Source organism: Leucopleurus acutus (assembly GCF_964270905.1).
Source record: "Leucopleurus acutus genome assembly, chromosome: 19".
NCBI lineage: Eukaryota > Metazoa > Chordata > Mammalia > Artiodactyla > Delphinidae > Leucopleurus > Leucopleurus acutus.
Genome location: NC_139161.1, coordinates 8,415,303 through 8,437,366, shown reverse-complemented (window position 1 = coordinate 8,437,366; position 22,064 = coordinate 8,415,303). Strand labels below are relative to the sequence as shown.

The 22,064-nt window shown below is 42.9% G+C and overlaps 1 protein-coding gene across 1 annotated transcript in view; it reads right to left on the bottom strand.

Annotated features, from left to right (window-relative positions):
- SEC14L1 (SEC14 like lipid binding 1) overlaps positions 1–22,064 on the bottom strand; it is a 51,622-nt gene that overhangs the window by 16,350 nt on the left and 13,208 nt on the right. The window contains exons 3-4 of the mRNA XM_082861287.1: positions 953–1,102; positions 707–838 (exon numbers count right to left, since the gene is read on the bottom strand). Coding sequence (XP_082717413.1) covers positions 707–838; positions 953–1,102 — 282 coding nt within the window. The remainder of the gene's footprint in view (positions 1–706; positions 839–952; positions 1,103–22,064) is intronic.

The window sequence follows — 22,064 nt, the reverse complement described above, 5'->3', positions numbered from 1 at the left end:
CAAGCGGAGGTCTGGGGGCAGAAGGAGCAGAGGTCCTCCGGGAAGTTCGCCTACACGACCACAGCCAGCGAGACAGCGGGCAGGCTGTGCCCAAGGCAGGCAGGACAGCAGAGGAGAAAACAGGGCTTCATGAGCCACTGCAAGGCCTCTGGGCTTTTCCTCTGAGTGAAATGCAGAGACACTGCAGGGGTTTGAGCCCAAAGAAAGCATGACATGATCTGACATACTTTAAATGGATCACTTTGGATTCAGTGTCGAGGATATATTGTAGGAAAGTAAGGGTGGAAGCAGAGAGACCTATTAGGTTTTTCCAATAATCTGGTCAGAGAAGTTCTTGAAAAAGGGTGGTGAGCAGTGAAGACGGGGGGCAGATAAACACACTCGGCTCCAATCTTCGGGGGACACAGTAGCCTGGGTCCCTCAATACACATTTCTAAAGTGTCAGAGTGGCCAGAAAAGACGTGGCATATTAAAGAACAAGTCAGGCCATCACTTGGCCACCTGAACTGCGACAACAACGTAATCCACCCTGCAGTACACCACACCTGCCGCTCCCGCTCATCAGAAACCGGTGACTTTATGTGATGAAGAACCGCCCTCTCAGACAGAGGCAGCCCTCACGCACTGCCTAAAGCAGTGGCCAAGCAACTCTCAGAAGCTCCGCGCCAGCACACTCTGCGCCTCTGCCTGAGCGCCGGTTACTCACGCTGTAGCAGCAGTGCTCGTTGATGATGACGCGGTTAGAAAACGTTTCATTACGGGCCTCAATGTGCAAAGTACGTTCCCGAGAATTCAGTGAGTTTTTCTGGATAAAATAAACATAGTCGACTCCTGCAATCTTTAAAACAGAAACAGAAAGAAAACGGGTTAATAACAAGAGCAACAGAAGCTATAAGCATAAGTTCATTTTGGTTTTGGGGGGACTGCCTTTTAAGGTGTCCTTTTCAGTTACCTTTTTCAACAGTCTAGGGGCATCTATATCCAGTTTGCAGCGCCTTTCTATAACATGAATAGCCCCATCTTCACTCTTGAATTCATTCACAGTGTCACTGTCCACAAACATCGGAATCAAAGGACACGTAGGGAATCTCCTTTCATAGGCCTATGAATAAAATGTTTTAAAAAAGGAATTGAACAAAGATGCAACCTGACAGTCTGTCTTTGATAGTCTCCCTGGAATAAAATCACCTCTTAATACATGGCAACACGTTACATCACAGCCATCTTCATCTTTACACCTTAAGCTTTCATTATTTTAAAAAGAAAAAGACATTCAACGTTAATGGACTGGAAGACTCAATATAGTAAAGATGTCAATTTTCCCCACGTGGATATAGAGTTTTAACAAATTCCTATCAAAATCACAGCAAGATTTTCTTCTGTAGCTTATAGACAAGATTTAAAAATTTATATGGAAAGGAGAAAGAACGAAAATAGCCAAAACAATTTTGAAAAAGAAGACCACATTGGGAGGCAGCCCTCTCCTGGGGATTAAAGCTTACTACACGGCTACAGGAATCCAGGCTTCGTGCACGGGTGGAGGGAAAGACACACAGGTCAACGGACAGAGCAGAGAGCCACAAGCTGACCCACACAAACATGCCCAACTGACTTTTTTTTTTTAACAAAGCTGCAAAAGCAATTCAATGGAAGAAGGATGGCCTTTTCACACATATTACTGGAGAAATTACACACCCACAGGCAAAAAGAAAAAAAGGCCTCGACCCCTCGACCTAACCCCACACCTTACATAAAAATTATATCAAAGTGGATCATGAACCTAAACGTTTCTGTAACATTCTTGAAATGACAAAATTATAGAAATGGATAACAGATGAGTGGTTGCCAGGGGTTAAAGAAGGGTGGGGGGTGGGAGGGGAGTGGGTGTGACTCAACAAGACGGGGGCACGTGGGAGATGTTCTGTCTTGACTGCATCATGTCAATATCCTGGTTGTGATGATGTACAACAGTTTCCCTGGATGTTACCATTTGGGGAAGACGGGTAGAGAGCACGTGGAATCGCTCCATAATATTCCTTGGGAATAATATGTTATTAATATACTATGAGTCTACCATTATCTCAAAGTGAAAAAAACTTAATTTAGAAAAAAGAAAGAAAAAGACTTGCTACATAATTCATCCAAACTTTTAGAAAATGTACTTAGGCACCAGATTTAGTTTGCTCTGTAGCAATCTGTGAAGATTACCGAACTAAAGATACTGTTGAATTCACACTAAAACCTAAGCCATCCAAAGGATCACAGGTGTGCAAACACAGGAAACCACAGGGCATGGGATGACAGGTGTCTGGCCATAAGGAGAAACCTGAAAAAGGCCCAGGGCTCGCCTCGCAGTTCTGCTCCCCCTATAATAAGGGACGGTACCGTGAGATGTTGTCATGTTAGATTGACGGACGTCACTCCCCTCTTAGGCGGGAGTAGAAACGGGGGCAAGGGGAATTGAGACACCCCATCTTTAATGACAACCAAGCACAGATTTAAGGAAGAAATTTACGGTGTTGAAAGATTAATGAAAGTGTGGAAATGGCACAGACTGCTCTGACTGCACTTCTAACAAGGTGCACGTGGTTTCAGAGCACCATCATACTAAAACAGTTGGCCTTCTTGGAGAAGTTCCCTGACGTTCCCCTTCAACAGGCTCGACCATTTGAATGTAAGTACACTCATCACACGAGCGGTCACAGAAGACCCCGTAAAACACCAGAGTGACCTAGCAATTCCTCCACCCAGGATGTTCACGACCATTTCATTCCAAGTAATTCTCGGTTTTCTGGTATCTCATCTTCTCTCCATAACATTATAAAGTTACCCCAATCTGAAAAATGTATGCTGCCCTCCTGCTCTTTATATATTTATACTGTACCAAGCTAGGCAACATGGGAGGAAGGGGAAGAGGAAGCGGACAGTTCGGGAAACAGTGTCAGGGAAATACACAGGAGTGTCGTAAGAATAGCAACTGCTGTAAGGGCTTAAGAAGAAGAAAACACACAGCTTAGAGGAACAGAGGGACGGAGGCTTCGGAAGGCTTCCAGGGGGAGGAGGCATTTACACCGGGCCTCAAAGCATGGAAAGGGCTGTTCATAGTCAGTGATGAGGGGAGAACATTCCCAGGAAAGAGAACCCAGGAGCGCGACTTCGAGGATACCTCGGGGCGTGAGCACAGAACCACAGCCGGCAGAGGAGGGAAACGGGGGCCTGCAGTGACGCCGTGACAAGGAACATCCCTGCTCAGCGCCAGCCACGTAGCCAGGCCCCGAGAGCACGAAGGGGGTGGGGGGATACCAGGACCAACAGGAGGCCCCGCCCTCTTCTGCAGGGAAGGAGGGAACGCTACCATGTGACCAGATGGTCAGGAAGGGAGGCAAAACCCACATGGTGACCAATTACATTTGCTTTTTAAATGTGTTTACTTTGGGAGTTGAAAATATAGTCTTCACACTTATGTACTCCCCGCCATTCAAATATATTCTGAGTTCCGTGACTGCTACCATGGGATGATAAATCGCACGATAATTCTCTTAATGCATATTATAATAAACCACGTTTAAGAAGTTTATTCAGCCGCTGAGATCGTAACATAGATAATTTAGGCCTCCACGAGGCCCTAAAATTTGTTAGTATTAAGTACTGCACACACAAACAATTCTAGAAAAAATAATTGCTGACTATCATTTGTTCTCCACACTGACACTGTCTAAACTGACTTTTAAATTTTACTACATTAAAAAAAAAAACTGGCTTTGTCCATTGCAGCACTATGACATATCAAGAAATTGAGAATACAAGGGCTTCAAACAAAACAATTCTTTTTAAGTTACATAAAAGGTAGAGTAAGCACTTAGCAAGAAACAACCTAGGCTCGGATCTCTCCTATTTAAGTACCTGTTATGTATCATTTTCAAAATACCCACATCTTTAAATTCTTGAAATAGAGTGGTCAGCATAAGGCATTACCCACACAAGCTAGCCCTGAATTTAAAACATAGTAAAAACTTTCCATTCCCTGTAAAATTATCCCTCCATGCAGATTCATATTTGCAGAGACATCCATTTTTACCTCGGTATGCCCCAACCAAATGGCATCTGAGGTATCCAGGCTAACAAGCCACTAATACAGGAATCGGTATGCTCCTCTCCAAAGCTCTGTCGTTGTGGAAAGTGGTTAGTAAGCATCTACCCTCCTCCCTCCACATCCGTCACCCTGCCACCAGATGCAGGGTGACACTCAGCCACAGGGCAGAGACCAAGTCCTTTTTCTCTTTGATTATCCAGGAGAACAAGGACCTTACTCAATGCCTAGTAAGAAGAGAGTCACTGTTCAATAAACATTTTTTGAAATACGGAATAAAAGCTTCCTAAATAAACCAATGAATCCAGCTTTTTGTTTCTGTGCTCACTTACCCTGGCCTATCTTTCAGAGATATGTGAGGTTAATGAGTCCTGCGTACTGTTAGCATAGAAAACCCTAACTTTCTAGAGGGTTAAGGAAAAGGAAGACTGCAAGAAGTTGACAAAACTTTAGTCTCTGAAACTGCTTAGGATACCAGTACCCTAGTTTTCCAGCATGAACTACAACCTGTAAAGTTTCTGGAGCCTCTGAAAAATAGCAGCATTCTGATTTCATTCAAAATAAAAGATATTATTAATATAATTAATATATGTTCTAGCTCCATCCACAGGAAGGGCCTACAAGTGATGACACCTCAGCTGCCATGAGCAAACTTGGCATCCAGATCTTGTTTCCTAAATACCATTCCCTACTAGAAAGGAAGCTGTGCTCCCTGGAGAAATGGCTGATCACAAGTCTGGGGCAAGGAAAGGTCAAGGTTAGTCTGAAGTATTTCTTACCAGAAATCAAGGAAGTGCTCAATGACTGATGGGGAACCAGCCTGAAGGGGTTCCACTTGCCAATCCCGGGATAATTTGAGCAACAGAAAGAAAAAAGGTGGTAAAGCTTTATAAATCATAGAGTGATCCTCAAGAAAAATGGGCGGGGGAGGAAATTTTACAGAAAAAGATCACCTAATAATCATAGAAGGAATGACAGAATTAGGAAAAATCATCATTCCGCAACCGTCAATTTATAATAACTGATTCAGGCAAGGATCATAAATGGTTGCTACAGAAAGGTAGTTGTTGGAAGATACCACAGTCTCAAATTATCGTCCTGCCGATCATTAGTGACAAAGGCACAATGGTACCTTTATAATGGAAAGATCTAGTAGACATCACCTTAACCAAACGATTGCACTTGGGACAATCTGACAATCCAATGGTTGCAATGGAAGCACACACAAACCCACGAAGTCCTCACGACGCAAAGGGCAAACTAAAGCTAATCGTGGGGAACAATCAGACGAATCCAAATTGTGGAATATTCTACAGACTAACCAGCCCGGATGCTTAGAAAAGAAAAACCGTCCACGTCTTGAAAGGTGGACAAAGAAAGCAGGGACGTGTCTAGAATAAAGACAACTGAAGAATGCAATGCTGTCCTGGTTCCTGGATTGGAATAAAAATAACTCTATGTACTCATTATTAAATAATATTATTCTATCAGTGTCAAATTTCTCAGGTGTGATAATGATGACAGTTATGTAAGGAGAACATCTATTCTTCAGTATTTAGGGCAAAAGTGTTAATATGCAGCTTACTTTCAAATGGTTCTGCAAAAAAAAAAAATATATGGTGTGTGTGTGTGAAAAAGCGAGATAAAGCAAATGTGTTAATTTACCTGGGTGAAATGTATAGAGGTGCTCACTATACTTTATCAACTTTTTTTTAAATGACATTTGTTGTTGGCTTTTTAAAAATATTTATTTATTTGGCCGCGCTGGGTCTTAGTTGCGGCACACAGGATCTTTGTTGCAGCATGCAGGATCTTTAGTTGCTGCATGTGGGATCTAGTTCCCTGACCAGGGATCGAACCCAGGCCCCCTGCAATGGGAGCGCAGAGCCTTAGCCACTGGACCACCAGGGAAGTTCCTTTTTCAACTGTTTTTTAATAGAAATTTTTCAAATTAGAAAGCTGGGAAAAATATTAATAGGAAAAGGTAACCCTGGGGGGGAAGTCCACATGTAAACCAACAGTGCTTTTCCAAGTAACCGATTAAATACAACATTGTTCCATTTTATACGTAAAAATGTACACAACTTTTAGGTTTGCCCACAGCCCTAACCCAAGGCGCACCTGCTCCTCCTTGTGGGGCCTCCTGCCCGCGGCCGTTCACTGCAGCTCGGAGGAGACGCAGGCCCAGGGAGCTCCAGCTTATGGTTTTTCAAGCTTCATTTTATGAAGCTTCCCTATTTTTATAAAACCCTGTTTGGTCCAAAGAGCCCCCACTAGCAGGCCTTCAATTTTATCTCCGCAGGAAGAAATCTCTAGGAGAGAAGTGAGGAAGAACCCCATATTTCAACGCTCACCAGGTTCCAATCACTGCGTCAGAAGAGCAGAGGTAACTTTCAAATGTCTTCTTATTTTTTTGCCAACTATCTGCAATATTATCAAGTCATTTCCTAATCACACTCGATATTTAACAAATACAAAAATCAAGAAAGGCCGAACAAAAGTAACTCTTCCAGAAGTAGTTTCTTCAGAGGGGGAGAAATGTTCTTTGATGTCTCCTCTTAAAAGGAAAAATTACGTTTGGAAGAGGAATAACCATTGTAGTCATTTGCTCACTCTTTTTGTCTAACTCAGTGATCGTTTCAATGGTAGAAGCAGCACTAAAGCCTTGTCCACTTGCCCCTGAGAGGAGAGCTGCTCCTGGGTAGCAACTCCCGCCCACCTTCCTACACCCACTCTTCCTCCTTCAAAAGGGTTCTGAGCCTGCAATTTGCGAGCTTGGAAACAGTACTTTCGGTTTTTAACCAACCTCCGAATGCAATTGTGACATATTAAAAGCTGGTACTGTGCCAAAGAAAACCATATTTTAGTGAAGACATTTCAACTTGTGCATTAATGAGCTTAAGACTGCATAGTGCCAGGAAAACCCATTTAAAGAACCTACCTTTAAATTGAACTATGTTCATACCCAATTTAGCCAACAAACTAAGCCCGTTGCTTTCCCTCAACTTGGCTATCCTGTGGCACCAGGCTTGACCCTCATGAACAGATAGGGTTCCACCCTGGAAAGAATCAGTAAGTGAAAAAGCTAACCATGGCTTAAGTCTCTCTTAGAAGGTGCCAGTGTTCAAAGAAATATACAACATATCAAGAAAACATGGCAAGTTGATCAAAGCCCCTCAGAGTTATATTTCTACAATTCACGGAGTCTCGAAACAACAGCTACGTAAAGAGGGCCCACCATAACGCAGCCCTAGGCTAAGGTTCTGGAAAACGCTCGAGTGGAAGACACAGAAACATACGACTGTACACAAGGGCAGCAGAGAGGCCCCAGGGAGAGGTGAGCCACCACCGAAGGGGCTGTATGACAACAACGCCCCGGCTGGGTGGTTCCAGAGGCTTCTCGGAGGAAGTACGTCTGCCAGGGGTCTTCAAGGGTGGGCAGCTTTACAGAAGTAACCCAAAGGGAAGGAAAAGTCCCTGGTGGCAGGGACAGGAGCAGAACCAAAAGGAAGCCAAACTGGACGAGCCCCGGGGAGCAGCTAGAGAGCGAGGGTCGCTGCCCCGACAGCGGCAAGCTCCACGTCTGTGGCTGAAACTCAAGAGCAGACAAACGTCCAAGCTAATTCCAGACGTGAAACGTGACAACTGCCCAGGGAACCCGGCGCCTGGCACTGCACCCTGTCCCAATTCAGCCCTCGGTGGGCCCTCGCACTCCACCCCTCAGCCGAGGTTCCAAATCACAGGCCATTTGTGAATAAATGTGTTCATACTCAACAAGATATGGATAAAACCAAAATTTGTAGAAATCTGAGCCCTTTTAAAGAAAAGTTACAATCCAGTTAGTCATGATATACTTCATTCATCCAAATACTTATTGACAACCCTATCAGATTAGCTATTTTCAAACCAGTACAAGACCAACAAAGGAACAACGGTAACATGGCACACACAGCTGTAGTAGTAAGTGCTGCATTTATCCCAGTCATTTCCCTCAATCACCAGTCTTCAGATAGACCAGTGTATCAAGTCACAACAACAGGCTGGATACCCACCGGTAAAATCAAACAAGAAAATAAAATGATTATACTAAAACTAAAAAGATATATATAAAAATTTAATATACTCCAAGCCATTTCCCTTTAAGATCAAACATATCTGACGTTTAAATTATGAATTTCATCTTAGACAACCTCAAATTCCATGGTCCTGATAACACTTTTTTTAAATTAATTTTTATTGGAGTATAGTTGCTTTACAATGTTCTGTTGGTTTCTACTGCACAGCAAAATGAATCAGCCACACACACGCATACATCCCCTCCTTTTTGGATTTCCCTCCCATTTAGGTCACTGCAGAGCATTAAGTAGAGTTCCCTGTGCTATACACTATGTTCCCATTAGTCGTCTAGTTTATACATAGTATCAATCGTGTATATGTGTCAGTCCCAACCTCCCAATCCATCCCACCCCTCCCTTTCCCCCTTGGTATCCACACATAACACACTTTTCCCAGCGGCAATACTTAGTCTGGAAAAGACTTGAGTTCAACCTATGGTGCCATAATGTCTAAGGAAAGGGCACATAATCCAATAAGAGGTTGATTTCTTTTCTAGAACCTTCTCGTTGAAATGTGATTTTGATGAATATCGTGGAGGGCACAATTAGAGCTGAAAGAACAGATGGTGAATGCATTGCTCACATACCATGCACCAAAACTCTTGCAACTCCAAACATTTTAGACAGTTTTACCAGGAACGTATCCCTTTCTCCCAACACGCACTCCCACAGTGCACAGTGATATAAACCAGCTCTGTTTACTTTTGATAAATGAGCCATTTCAACATACATTACCCTGCACAACAGAGGGGGAATGTGCAAACACTGAGAAGAAACGTGGGGAATTTTGCACCAACACATCACAGTTTCTTTCACTCATAAATCCACTCCTTTGCTTCAACGGTCCTAAACATGAAATATTTTTGTTAAAGGATAAGACGCTTCAGAACTGCTTCTAAAATCCACACCTCTTCTCTTGGGAAACAGCACACAGACTCAGGGCCTTTGTGCCAATTGGCGTGTCAGGCCTGCACGAAGGAAAGTCACTACTTCCAGTGACCGTCTGTGTCCTCTGCACTTCACTCACACCTTCACCACCTGCCCCTTAACGGACCTTCAGACGACTATTACCAGGCAACAGTGACAATTCTAAAGGACCTGGTAAAAATTACCCACAAAATTAAAAGACTTCACACGTAAAAAGTTTTAATTCCACAGAGAGGTCAATAATCTGATTTATCCATACTATGATATTTTAAAATAGTATCCAAAAAGAAAAAAACAGTAGTAGGGTTTTTTTGTTTTATTTTGGCTGCGTTGGGTCTTCGTTGCTGCATGCAGGCTTTCTCTAGTTGTGGTGAGCAGGGGCTACTCTTTGGGGTGATGTGCAGGCTTCTCATTGCAGTGGCTTCTCTTGTTGCGGAGCATGGGCTCTAGGCTCATGGTCTTCAGTAGCTGCAGCACACGGGCTTCAGTAGTTGTGGCACGTCAGCTCAGTAGTTGCGGCTCACAGGCTTAGTTGCTCCACAGCATGTGGGATCTTCCCGGATCAGGAATCAAACCCGTGTCCTCTGCATTGGCAGGCGGATTCTTAACCACTGCGCCACCAGGGAAGTCCCAGTAATAGGGTTTTTGACCTCTTAAAATATCTGGTTCGTGATGCCCATGTACTTGACTCTACTCCAAAAGGCAGCATTCTTGCAGATCTGAATGATGAGTGGGATGGAAGTGCTCTGAACCCAAATTCAGGGCGATGGTCTCTTCCCGAACAGCCACATAAGTTGTTCCTAGAGAGTTCTACCCATTTTAAGATTTTTTTTTTTTTTTTTTTGTGGTACGCAGGCCTCTCACTGTTGTGGCCTCTCCCGTTGCGGAGCACAGGCTCCGGACGCGCAGGCTCAGCGGCCATGGCTCACGGGCCCAGCCGCTCCGCAGCATGTGGGATCTTCCCAGACCGGGGCACAAACCCATGTCCCCTGCATCAGCAGGCAGACTCTCAACCACTGCGCCACCAGGGAAGCCCCCATTTTAAGATTTTCTACCACAAATTTTCCTAATCCTTTGGGTCCTAGAAACAAGCACTAGTTCATGACCTCTCCCCCGCAAAAAAAAATATCAGCGAGCAAAGAAACAAAGGAGTGGGTACAACAGAGGAGCAGGCAAATATCAGCAAAGAACTGGGACGTCACCCATAGAGTATAATCGGACAGCGCCCGCCACCCCCTGAACTCTCCCTGCAACATACAGTGAACTGTGGTTGCGATCTTACACTGCACATACGACAGTCACGCGTCCTGCTAACAAACTGTTCCTGGTTCATGGGAAATGTCTACATGTTAATATTTTATCATGTTCAGCAAGAAGTACCATGGCATCTAAGTATCTGAGCCATCGCTATGAGGTCAAAACAAGTAGGAAAACAAAGAATTCTGCTTAGAAGAAAAAGAATCATCTAAACCTGCTTACAAACTGGCTTGTTTACATTGGCTAAAGCAAGACTAGCACAGGGCTCTTGCTTTAGATACAATGCACAACAGGAAGCCAGTCTCAGGTGGGCCCTGGTGGAAGACGGAGCAGACATTACCCCTTCTCTCCTTGCCAAACCTAACACGTATGTGGGTGCTGTATCGTGAAAGCCGTGACTTAGCGAGGCCTTCCAGAATACTGTACCTCAAAGTTCTTGTAATGTGTTCTTCTTCAAGAATTTCCAGGCAAGACCACCTGCAAACTTTTGTTAACACAATTTAATAGACTGACAAAGTTACTGAGTTTTCAAATAAAACTCAAAGGATAATCAGTATGCTTGATTAACTGCATCTTCTGCATGTTAATTTAGGTTAGAAAACGATAGCCACCCACACTTGTCCAACTGTGTCACTTTCTGAAAGATTTCAAGATTGACATCTAAGTCAATAGCCTGGGGGCTCCATACTTCCAGCGGGTTTATTTTCTTGAAGATAATCATTGATGACATTTCTGACTGGCTTATCTGGGGTCATCTGTCCTTTAAAGCACTGTCACTTGGTGCTCTGTGTCAGAGGTTCCCAAATTTCGGTTCACAGCACCCTTGGAATCTCAGCAACTTTTTCACAGTGCCCCAAGGCCAAAAGAAATACCATTTATTAGATTATTAGGTCCAAACAATTTAAAAAGCATTTGTGTCTTAATAACTTAGTAAGCATTTGAAAGAAATAATGCACTTAAGTTGAAGGAAAAGATGTTTCTGGTTCATTCCTAAATGACCAGAACTACGTGCGGGTGCGCGCGCCTCTTAAGAATCAAGCTGGAGCCACACTGCTGCCCCAGTTTCCTGTCGGACACCAACTCCTCTGAGGCACTTGCCTTTAGCACAGCAACCACTGCAACCCTAGCTTCACCAAGATGCGACACCATCAAAAGAAATGCAGTGCGATCCTGAAACCGTGAACTACCTGAACTAGGAGCCTGCAGTGTTTAAGAAATGTGGAGTATCACTATGCTTCCTCAAAAATTAAAAATATCCCATAGCACTGGGGTGCTCTGGGGTGTCTCAGAGCACAGTTTGGGAACTGTGGCTCCAAGTGCTTTAAATTTTATTCATTCATTCACAAATCCCTCTGCCTATAAATACATTATTCAAAATGCAAACAAATGAGCTTCAATCCAAGTGATTATCCTCTACTATCAAACTTTCAAAGGGTCCGGTGTTCAAGGTGAGTTTCCAATTTCTGCATAAAAGCCTTCAAAACTCTAAGAGAGGGGTGGGCAAACCTTTGCCGTAAGTGAAAGGCCAAATGGTAAATATTTTCAGCTTCCTGGGCCAGTCTCTGTGGCAAATACTCAATTCTGCCTTTTGAGGACAGAAACTGCCACAGACAATATGTGAACAAATTGAGTACAGTTGGGTTCCAATGAAACTGTATTTACAGAGACTGAAATTTGAATTTCATATACTTTTCACATGTCATAAAATAGTCTTTTGAATTTTTCCCAACCACCAGAAAATGTAAGAATGATTTTTAGCTTGTGTACAAAAACAGACAGCAGGCCCCCGTGTGCCCACTCCTGATCGAAGAGATTAACTGTAACAGGCTCCATTTAATTATTTTCTCACAAAAATTCAAGAGTTATTTTCAATGCCAACCAGTCAAAACTGTGAAGGACAAAAACTTGAAATAAAATAGAAAGGACTATAAAACCAATGGACTGCCACTTACTGTACTTGTACTTAGCTGTTCTCCGTTATACAGAGGGGTCCCAACAAATGCACATCTAACTTACATACACAAATTGGACTACGTACGTTTACCCCAGAAAAGAAAGTGGGGAGGAGGGGAGAGGAAAGAATGAATGTGAATAATGAAGGTAACTCCTACCATTCCACTCAATGGAATGCACTCCAGAACCATCTCTTCTATAACCTGCAGCCACCAAACCACATGCGGCTATTTAAATTTAATTAAAAGCAAATAACATTAAAATTCAGTCCCTCAGTCTCACTGGCCACATTTCAAGTTCAAGAAGTTGCTCTGATCTTCTTGACTGACTCACCATGAATAACTTAAATCTGCAGCAAACATGCTGACCTGACAACTACATATCTCTGCCCTCGTTACTGTCCTTAGAATGTCTGTAAGGCTGTGGTGGCACATGCCCAAAATAATAAGTGTTATGATAAATTTCTTCTCTCCATGAAACCCAAGAGTCATTCGTACTTGTTGATAAATGAATCTAGTATGAGTTTCAAATCTGTTTGATCAACTAGGCTTTTCTAATTAAAGCCTTTTGTCTAGAAGTAGAATAGAAGGCTGCGCTACCTATTTAAAATTTTCTGGCATCAGAGGGAAATTTTTTAAAAAACAGGCAGCAGGGCTTCCCTGGTGGCGCAGTGGTTGAGAGTCCGCCTGCCGATGCAGGCGACCCGGGTTCGTACCCCGGTCCGGGAGGATCCCACATGCCGCGGAGCGGCTGGGCCCGTGAGCCATGGCCGCTGGGCCTACGCATCCGGAGCCTGCGCTCCGCAACAGGAGAGGCCACAACAGTGAGGGGCCTGCGTACCAGGGGGAAAAATAAAAAAAAACAAAAAAACAGGCAGCCTCTGAACGCACACCAATCATAAAGCCAACTTACAGGTAAACATCAGCTAATTCTTTCAAGGACAGCTGACTGAGGTGGCTCAAAGGACTTTTCTGAAGAGATTCTGGGGGCAGAGGGACCACTGTCAGGCCACCGGCCCTGCCCCTCCCAGGTGTGGCCTCTGGAAGCCACACCTCCCACCCCTGCAATCTCCCTTCCTGTTCAACTCTTCCCCCAACTTTACCCACTGTATCCCTCCCTCTCTAGCTCCCCAAGAGTTAAAGATCTAGTTTTGTTTTCTGCCTAGAATATAACCTCAGTAACTGGTTTTTTCTTTCTTTCTTTTTTTTCTTTTTTGGTTTACCAACTGAAAAGTAACCCTTTGTTTTCTAGTTTACAAATATTAATCCTAACTTGAAAATAAATGATAGGTTTTACTCTTGATTCTAACATCTAAAATATTAGAAAGGTACTACTGAATGAAAAAGTATTATCTTTTTTTAATGCCTATGTTTTCCACTGCAATGTATACAAATAATGGAACACTCTTCAGCAATACAATGTAATGAACTATCTTTCATCCACAATGAATGAATCCAAAATAATTATGCTGAATCAAAGAGGCTAGACAAAAAAAAAAGGTTATGATTCTATTTCCGTAAAATTCTAGGAAATACAAACTAATTTATAGTAACAAAAGGCAAATCAGTGGTTGCCTGGAGGTGGAGGTGTGTTGGTATGGGAAGGAGGGAGAAATTACAATGGGACATAAAGCACTTTTGGGGTGATGGATATGTTCACTATCGTAATTATGGTGATGGTTTCACAGGTATACATATGTCAAAACTTATCCAACTATGTATTTTTAAAACATATAGTTTATTGTTTGTCATTTATACTTCAATAAAGCTGAAAAAAGCAATAAAAACATAAATACATATAGATTTAAATGGAGGCCAACTCAGGGAAGCATTGCTAATAGTGACCAGTATTTCCTGACAAAGAAGCTTGATTCGCCATCATCAGCACAGCTGGAAAACTCAAGGTTAAGTGAAAAGGAACGCAGCATAAAGGCTTTACTCACAATTGCCCAAAACTGGAAGCAAGCAAGATGTCCTACGAAAGGTGAATGGATAAACAGACAGTGTGTGGTACATCCACACAATGGAGTCTTATTCAGCAATAAAGAGAAATGGGCTATCGAGACACAAAAAGATGTGCTAGAAACTTAAATGATTATTGTTTAATGAAAGAAGGCTGTGTGAAAAGGCTGCAGAATGTATGATCCCACCTATCTGACGCTCTGGAAAAGGCAACACCACCGAGAGAATAAAAAGACCAGGGGCTGCCAGTGCTGGATGGGAGAAGGGAGGGACGAAGGGGTGGGGCACAGAGGAGTTACAGGGCAGTGAAACTACTCTGTAGGACACTGTCCTTGTGGACACGTGACATTACACATTTGTCAAAACCCACAGGCCTGTACTAACAGAGAGTGAATCCTAATGTAGACAGTGGACTTTAGTTAATAATAACGTATAAACACTGGCTCACCAATTAAAACAAACACACTACGCAAGATGTTAATAATAGGGGAAGCTGTAGAGGGGTATATAGCAACTCTGTACTATCTGCTCAATTTTCTGTAGACCTAAAACTGCTCTAAAATCTATTAAATATGAAGAAAAGAGAAAGGGATCAAGTAACACCTTGGCCAAAGGTAAAAGCCTATTAGCTACCTGTGGTATAAAAAAAACAAAAAGAAAAAAACTTCTTCTAAGAAGAACCTAGAGAAATTCGTAACATCATTTATTCAACAAACATTCCCTCCAGTGCCCATGACAGGCACTGCAGAGCAGGCACCAGGGACGCAGGAATGGAAGGCCAGGGCCCACCCTGCCAAGAGCTCTCACCAAGGTGGGCAAGGGGGAAGGAGCCAGCACTGCCTCCCCACAGCCGCACCATAAGCAGGTTCATGAAGATTAACGCATGTACTGGGCAGACTCTTCCTGTGAAACAAGTTTCTCCCCACTTTAAAATGAGGAAACAGGGGCTTCCCTGGTGGCACAGTGGTTAAGAATCCGCCTGCCAAGGCAGGGGGCATGGGTTTGAGCCCTGGTCTGGGAAGATGCCACATGCCGCGGAGAACCTAAGCCCGTGCGCCACAACTACTGAGCCTGTGCTCTAGAGCCCATGTGCCACAACTACTGAGCCCGTGCGCCACAACTACTGAAGCCCGCACGCCTAGAGCCCGTGCTCTGCAATAAGAGAAGCCACCACAATGAGAAGCCCGTGTACCGCAATGAAGAGTAGCCCCTGCTCGCCGCAACTAGAGAAAGCCCGCACGCAGCAATGAAGACCCAACCCAGCCAAAATTAAATAAATAAATTTATTTAAAGTATATAATAATAAAATAAAATAAAATGAGGAAACAGGGGCGGAGAGAAGTCACATCCCGGGATCTGAACCCAGGCGTGTCCCAGAGCAACGTCATGTCTCAGAGCACAGGCCCTGGGAGAGAAGACCTGCCTTCAAGCCCAGTCCTACCATCAGAAGAGGGCCTTGGGAAGGCTACTCAATTTCAATGAGCCTCCATTTCTTCATCTTCAATTCATCTTAGTTTCTTCATCTGCTTTAACGTACAGAATTGTGGAAATTAAAAAAAGAAAATGTAGAGTGTTTAGCAGCCCTGACACAGAATAAGTACAAAAAATGTAGCTACCGTTCCAGGCTGCACACAAACTTCTCAAAGAAGACAAAAGTGATCACTAAGCAAAGACACTGCCACCCACAGTCCAGGAACCAACTTGGCTCTGCACAAAAAGAGGAAGAGAAATTTCTAATGTGAATGGCTTTAAAAACTAAACATTTTCATTTGACATTTACCTTCTCTACTATACTTTGAAAATGCACCCCCAAAACCCATGTGTTCACCAAGCTAAAATTAATTATATCCTCCATGGCCCTAAAAACACAGGATGTAAATATCATGAGGCTTGGTTGGAAACTAATTATTTTAAGTTTATAATTAGCCAACTGAAAAAAAAAAAAGGAACTCGGTGTAAGTAATATCATATAGGCCTCTTTCCTTCTTTAAGGAAAAGAAAAAGCCAAGAGGGGATAAAGATAGAAATGATACTATTTCAATTTAGGCACTGAGTAAAATATTCCCTCTGTAATATGAAATACAAGAAACACATGGATTTAGTTATATAACTCATTAATTAGCTAAATATACTATACTCAGTTGCTAGAAGCAGAAAATACGGCCCCAAAGATAAATGACCAAAGCTGGGAAGAGAACTTTCATAAAATAAATGGGGGGAAGGGAAGTTGCTGAGGAACAAGATGTTCTCTGAAAGGTTAGGGTTACAGGTAGCCCTGAATCAGGCTTAATGCTAATGGTATTAACGTTTTCCACAGAATGAAGAAACACAATATACTTGGAAGGGAAAGAACTCGCGTCAGGAAACGAATTGCTCAGCTCCCATCATGGCCTGAATGAACGTAAACATCAGACTGCTGTTCCCACAATCCTGGAACGTCATCTACTGTTCCAAGGACAAAAGCCTTCTCTGGGTAACCTTGCACAACTGACTACCCGAGGGCGCCAGCACTCACGGCCTCACACTATTTTAAACTCAGAGCTCCTAGCAACTTGCCGTCCACTCCCTCCCTGCCACCCCTACCACCCAATTACCAGGTATTCACCTCAACTACACAACAGCGCCCTTTCCCTCCTCTCCTCCAGCACTGTCACTTCAGGACTCAGACACAAACCAAGGAGCTACACGGCAGAGCCAACAGAGAGCCTGGGCTGGAGTATCACCAGGCCTTGATTTGAATCTCAGTGGTACCACTTACAAGCGCCAGCCTTCTGTTACAGAAAAGAGCAAGAAAGGTTGCGAGCCACCAAAGATGGAGCATTAGGGGGAAAGCTTACTGCCCAGCTGGGAACCAGGTCAGGCACAGACAGATCATAGGGAGAATGAGGCTGGGGGAAGAGGACTGGGGAGGAACTGCAAAGCAAAGACTGCAAACTCGCCCTGTCCAGAATCAGGAAAGCCAAGGGTCTGAGCGCTGCCTGTGGAGGGGCGAGATCGGGTTTGCCTGGAGGCGAGCCAGCTGCAGGCAGTCTGGGCTTACATGCAACCGGATCAGAGCCATGCCACCTGGGCCGTCTGCACCACGGTCAGTGGGTGAGGCAGCCAGGGCAGGGATGGTTACTTGGCAAGCAATTTAAATCTCAGTTTTCTCATTTGTAAAGTGGATTAAGAGAAGAGCCTATCCCAAAGGTACAAACTTCCAGTTATAAGCTAAGTAAGTCCTGGGGATGTTAACTATACTGTATTGTACATTTGAAAGTTGGTAAGAGATCTTAAAAGTTATCATCACAAGAAAAAAAAATGTGTAACTGTGAGGTGATGGATGTCAACTAAACTTAGGGTAATCATTTCACAATATGTACATAAATCATTACATTGTTAAATGAATACAATGTTATATATCAATTATATCTCAAAAAAGGGGGGGAGGAGAGGGGAGAAGAGCCTACCCCACAAAGCCAGTGTGAGCAATGAATGAGATACTGGCATACAGCACCCAGTACACGCTCGTCATTATTCTTAGGTCTTTTAGACGTTCTTTAAGTGTTTCTTAAATGGTGGTTCAGCTGTGAGACCCCCGTCTGCGCACAGGGGCCCAGGCAACCAGGTCTCCTCACGGGGCTGTATGCTGTCCGGTTGCCCACTGCGTGCTCAAGGCCTAGCACAGAGGAATGCCCTACCAGTCCCCTCCAGGAGATAAGATAAGAAGACTTCTGAAGGCAGAACTCGTTTTGAAATTCTCTCCCATCCCCCTGTGGCATCCAGGCCTACTTTGCCTTCCCATTACATGACGAACATTCTCCAACGAAATTGCCTTAAAAGCTTTAAGCTTTAAGTTAAAAACATGAAACAGCTGCATTTGAGGGCCATTCACAATCTAAAATTTCCTTCATGAAAAGCAAACATGACCATGAGAATCACAAAAACATAAAAAAGATATTTTTTTCCCCACCATTCCCCTGTATGGTGACACAGCAGAATCAAAATGTTTATGCTGTGTTAATTTCCACAGATTTAAGTCAGACCTGGAAGCTGAAGACAGTGCTATCCCTATTTTCCATTCTCAGCCTCACCAGTCAATACTCAATTTTAAGTCAAAGAACTGTGACTCCTGATCCATCTGCAAAAGGGCTGCCCACTATCACTGAAAACAGTTGAGCCAACAATTCACTCAAGTGAATGTTTATCTCCCTCCCCACCCTCGGGTTGGTTTCAACCTTGGCAGAGTGTCAAACAAAACCCAATTTAAGGACCTAACTGACTTGGATTCATGAAAGTGTAGCAAAATCTATCTCAGAGAAACGGTTTGAGTAACGTACCAACTCCTTTTAAAAGATAAAAGTTTCCTTGGACCTTTAATGTTAACCAGTTATTTTTACTATAATGTTACTTAAATACGTACAAACAAACTGGGCAAAAACTCATACAATTATAAAATTCAAACTATCCATACAGGGACTTCCCTGGCGTTGCAGTGATTAAGAATCTGCCTGCCAATGCAGGGGACACGGGTTCGAGCCCTGGTCCAGGAAGATCCCACATGCCGCAGAGCAACTAATCCCGTGCGCCACAACTACTGAGCCTGCGCTCTAGAGCCCACGAGCCACAACTACTGAGCCCGGGCGCCTAGAGCCCGTGCTCCACAACAAGACAAGCCACCGCAATGAGAAGCCTGAGCTCCGCAACGAAGAGTAGCCCCCGCTCACCACAACTAGAGAAAGCCCGTGAACAGCAACGAAGACCCAACACAGCCAAAAATAAAATAAATAAATAAATTTTTTTAAAAAAGATGGGCTTCCCTGGTGGCACAGTGGTTGAGAGTCCACCTGCCAATGCAGGGGACACAGGTTTGTGCCCTGGTCTGGGAAGATCCCACATGCCGCGGAGCGGCTGGGCCCGTGAGCCATGGCCGCTGAGCCTGCGCGTCCGGAGCCTTTGCTCCGCAACGGGAGAGGCCACAACAGTGAGAGGCCCGCGTACTGCAAAAAAAAAAAAAAAAAGATACATGCACCCCAATGTTCATCACAGCACTATTTACAACAGCCAAGACATGGAAGCAACCTACATGTCCATCGACAGATGAATGGATAAAGAAGATGTGGTGTGTGTTTATGCGCACACGCACGCACACACACACACACACACACACACACACAATGGACTACTACTCAGCCATAAAAAAGAATGAGATAATGCCATTTGCAGCAACATGCATGGACCTAGAGATTATCATACTAGGTGAAGTAAGTCAGAAACAGAAAGACAAATACCATACGACATCACTTACATGTGGAATCTAAAATATGACACAAATGAACTTATTTATGAAACAGAAACAGACTCACAGACATAGAAAACAAACTTATGGTTACCCAAGGGGAAAGGGGGTGGAGGAGGGATAAATTAGAAGTTTAGGATTAGCAGATACAAACTACTATATATAAAATAAACAACAATGTCCTACTGTATAGCACAGAAAACTATATTTAATATCTTGTAATAAACCATAATGGAAAATATGAAAAAGAATTTATATACGTATAACTGAATCACTTTGCTGTACACCAGAAACTAACACAACATTGTAAATCAACTATACCTCAATAAAAAGAAAAAAGTACTGTTTGGTGCCCCCAAAATAAACTTAAAAGAAAACATATAACAGCACTTAGCTATGAATATGATAGGTATCCAGATGATCTCAATGTGTTTATGTTTTTCAATTATCAAAATAAAAGCACAAGGGCTTCCCTGGTGGTGCAGTGGTTGAGAGTCCACCTGCCGATGCAGGGGACACAGGTTTGTGCCCCGGTCCAGGAAGATCCCACATGCCGCGGAGCGATTGGGCCCGTGAGCCATGGCCGCTGAGCCTGTGCGTCCAAAGCCTGTGCTCCACGACGGGAGAGGCCACAGCAGTGAGAGGCCCGCGTACCGCAAAATAAATAAATAAATAAATAGATAGATAAATAAACAAATAAATAAAAGCACAACATTAACCAATCGTGTTAGAGAATTAAAGGATAATAGTCAGAAAAAATAGAGGTATACACATCTTTAAGTACATCTTTATACTTAAGATATCTTGTCTCTGTCAATAAATCTTGAAGGTCAAATGTTTCACAGACCACAGTTACTTAAGTCCTAGGCAAACAGGAATGTCTGGAGTGCTATGAAGGGTTTCTCTTCTCTTCGTTTTTTGTCTTTGAAACAGTCACATGACTGATCCGTGACCCAACGGAATCCAAAACATGCCATGATTTTCCAAAAATATTCCTAATCCATGAAATCTTTTGTCTAACAGAGAGCAAACTGAGTATATGTGACAATAAAAATAGCAGTTTTGCATATTCTTCTTCAAATTAAGCTGTATTTGGCAGAGAACTGTTTTACTTTCCAGAGTGTAAAAAATAAATTCGTGGACTTCAGAAGAGCATTTGATATTCCAGGGACCTGCAGCTGTCAGCTTTTAAAGATGCCATGTGTTTGCCCACATAAAAGAATATAATGAGCCATGGAAATATTATCCGGTCTCATGAACCAGAATAAAAAAATCTATCGTCAGTAGGCTGATAGTAGGAGTTGGGTTACTGTATCAGGAAAATATCTATCAAGCGCTGCTTATTAAACGCCTATGATACAAGTTGTACCTCACAGACCTTGACGTGTTCGGTTCTGTTTTCTCTACCACTTCCCTTCCTTTATGGCAGGAGCCCCCATTCTGTTTCAGTGCATGCCCCCCAGCTCATCATTCTACATCTACTTTCAGATGCTCTTCTTTCTTTGTTAAGAAACTAACAGCAGTGGCAATCATGAGATGTAACTTTAAAGATCTATTTTGAACAGGTGGAATGAAATACAGTGGTTGAACTCAAGGAACTTGTCTTTTGGATCTGGAATCTATCAAATATAAAAGACCAAAAAAAGAAACCTAGAGAGATATGCACTTATTTTTGGTTGACATAATAGTCAAAAACTAGACTTTAAAAATGTACAGTAAACACAATAGCCAAAAGGTGGAAGCAATCCAATTGTCCACTGATGAATGAATGGATAAACAAATTGTAGTGTGTATATCTATATATACACGCATATGTGGGATTATTCAACTTTAAAAAAGAAAAAAGCTTTTGATACATTACAACATGAAAGAACTTCGAAGACATTATGCTAAGTGAAATAGGCAAGTCAAAAAAGGACAAACGTTGTGTAATTTCTCTTATGTGAGGTATCTAGAATAGTCAAATCTATAGAAACAGAAAGTAGAAAAGGGGTGGGGCGTACCAGGGGCTGGGGGTGGGGGAGGGGGAGGGGAGTTAGTGTCCAATGGGGACAGAACTTCTGCCTGGGAAGATGCAAATGTTCTGCAGATGGATGGTGTCAATGGCTGTACAACATGTGAATGTACTTAATACCACCGAACTGTACACTTGGAACTGGTTAAAATGGTAAATTTTATGTCATGTATATTTTACCACATAAAAAAAAGTGCAAATCTACTCCACCTGAAAATTAGCAAATAAAGCCATACAAATAATTCAGTTAAGACCAGTTCAAGGAAGCACATGCTTGTTAATATAATTTTGGTATCACTAAATAAACTCAAGAACAGCAGTCTGGAGAAGCACACAAAGCAAACAGTCTCCTTTTAGTGTATGTTCAATCCTTCAAAAGAAAACAAAATGTAACAAGAGTCTCTGTTACACAACTGTTAAATAATCTATCCTTTCAAAATCTTTAAATTAAAAAAAGTTATAACTGAAA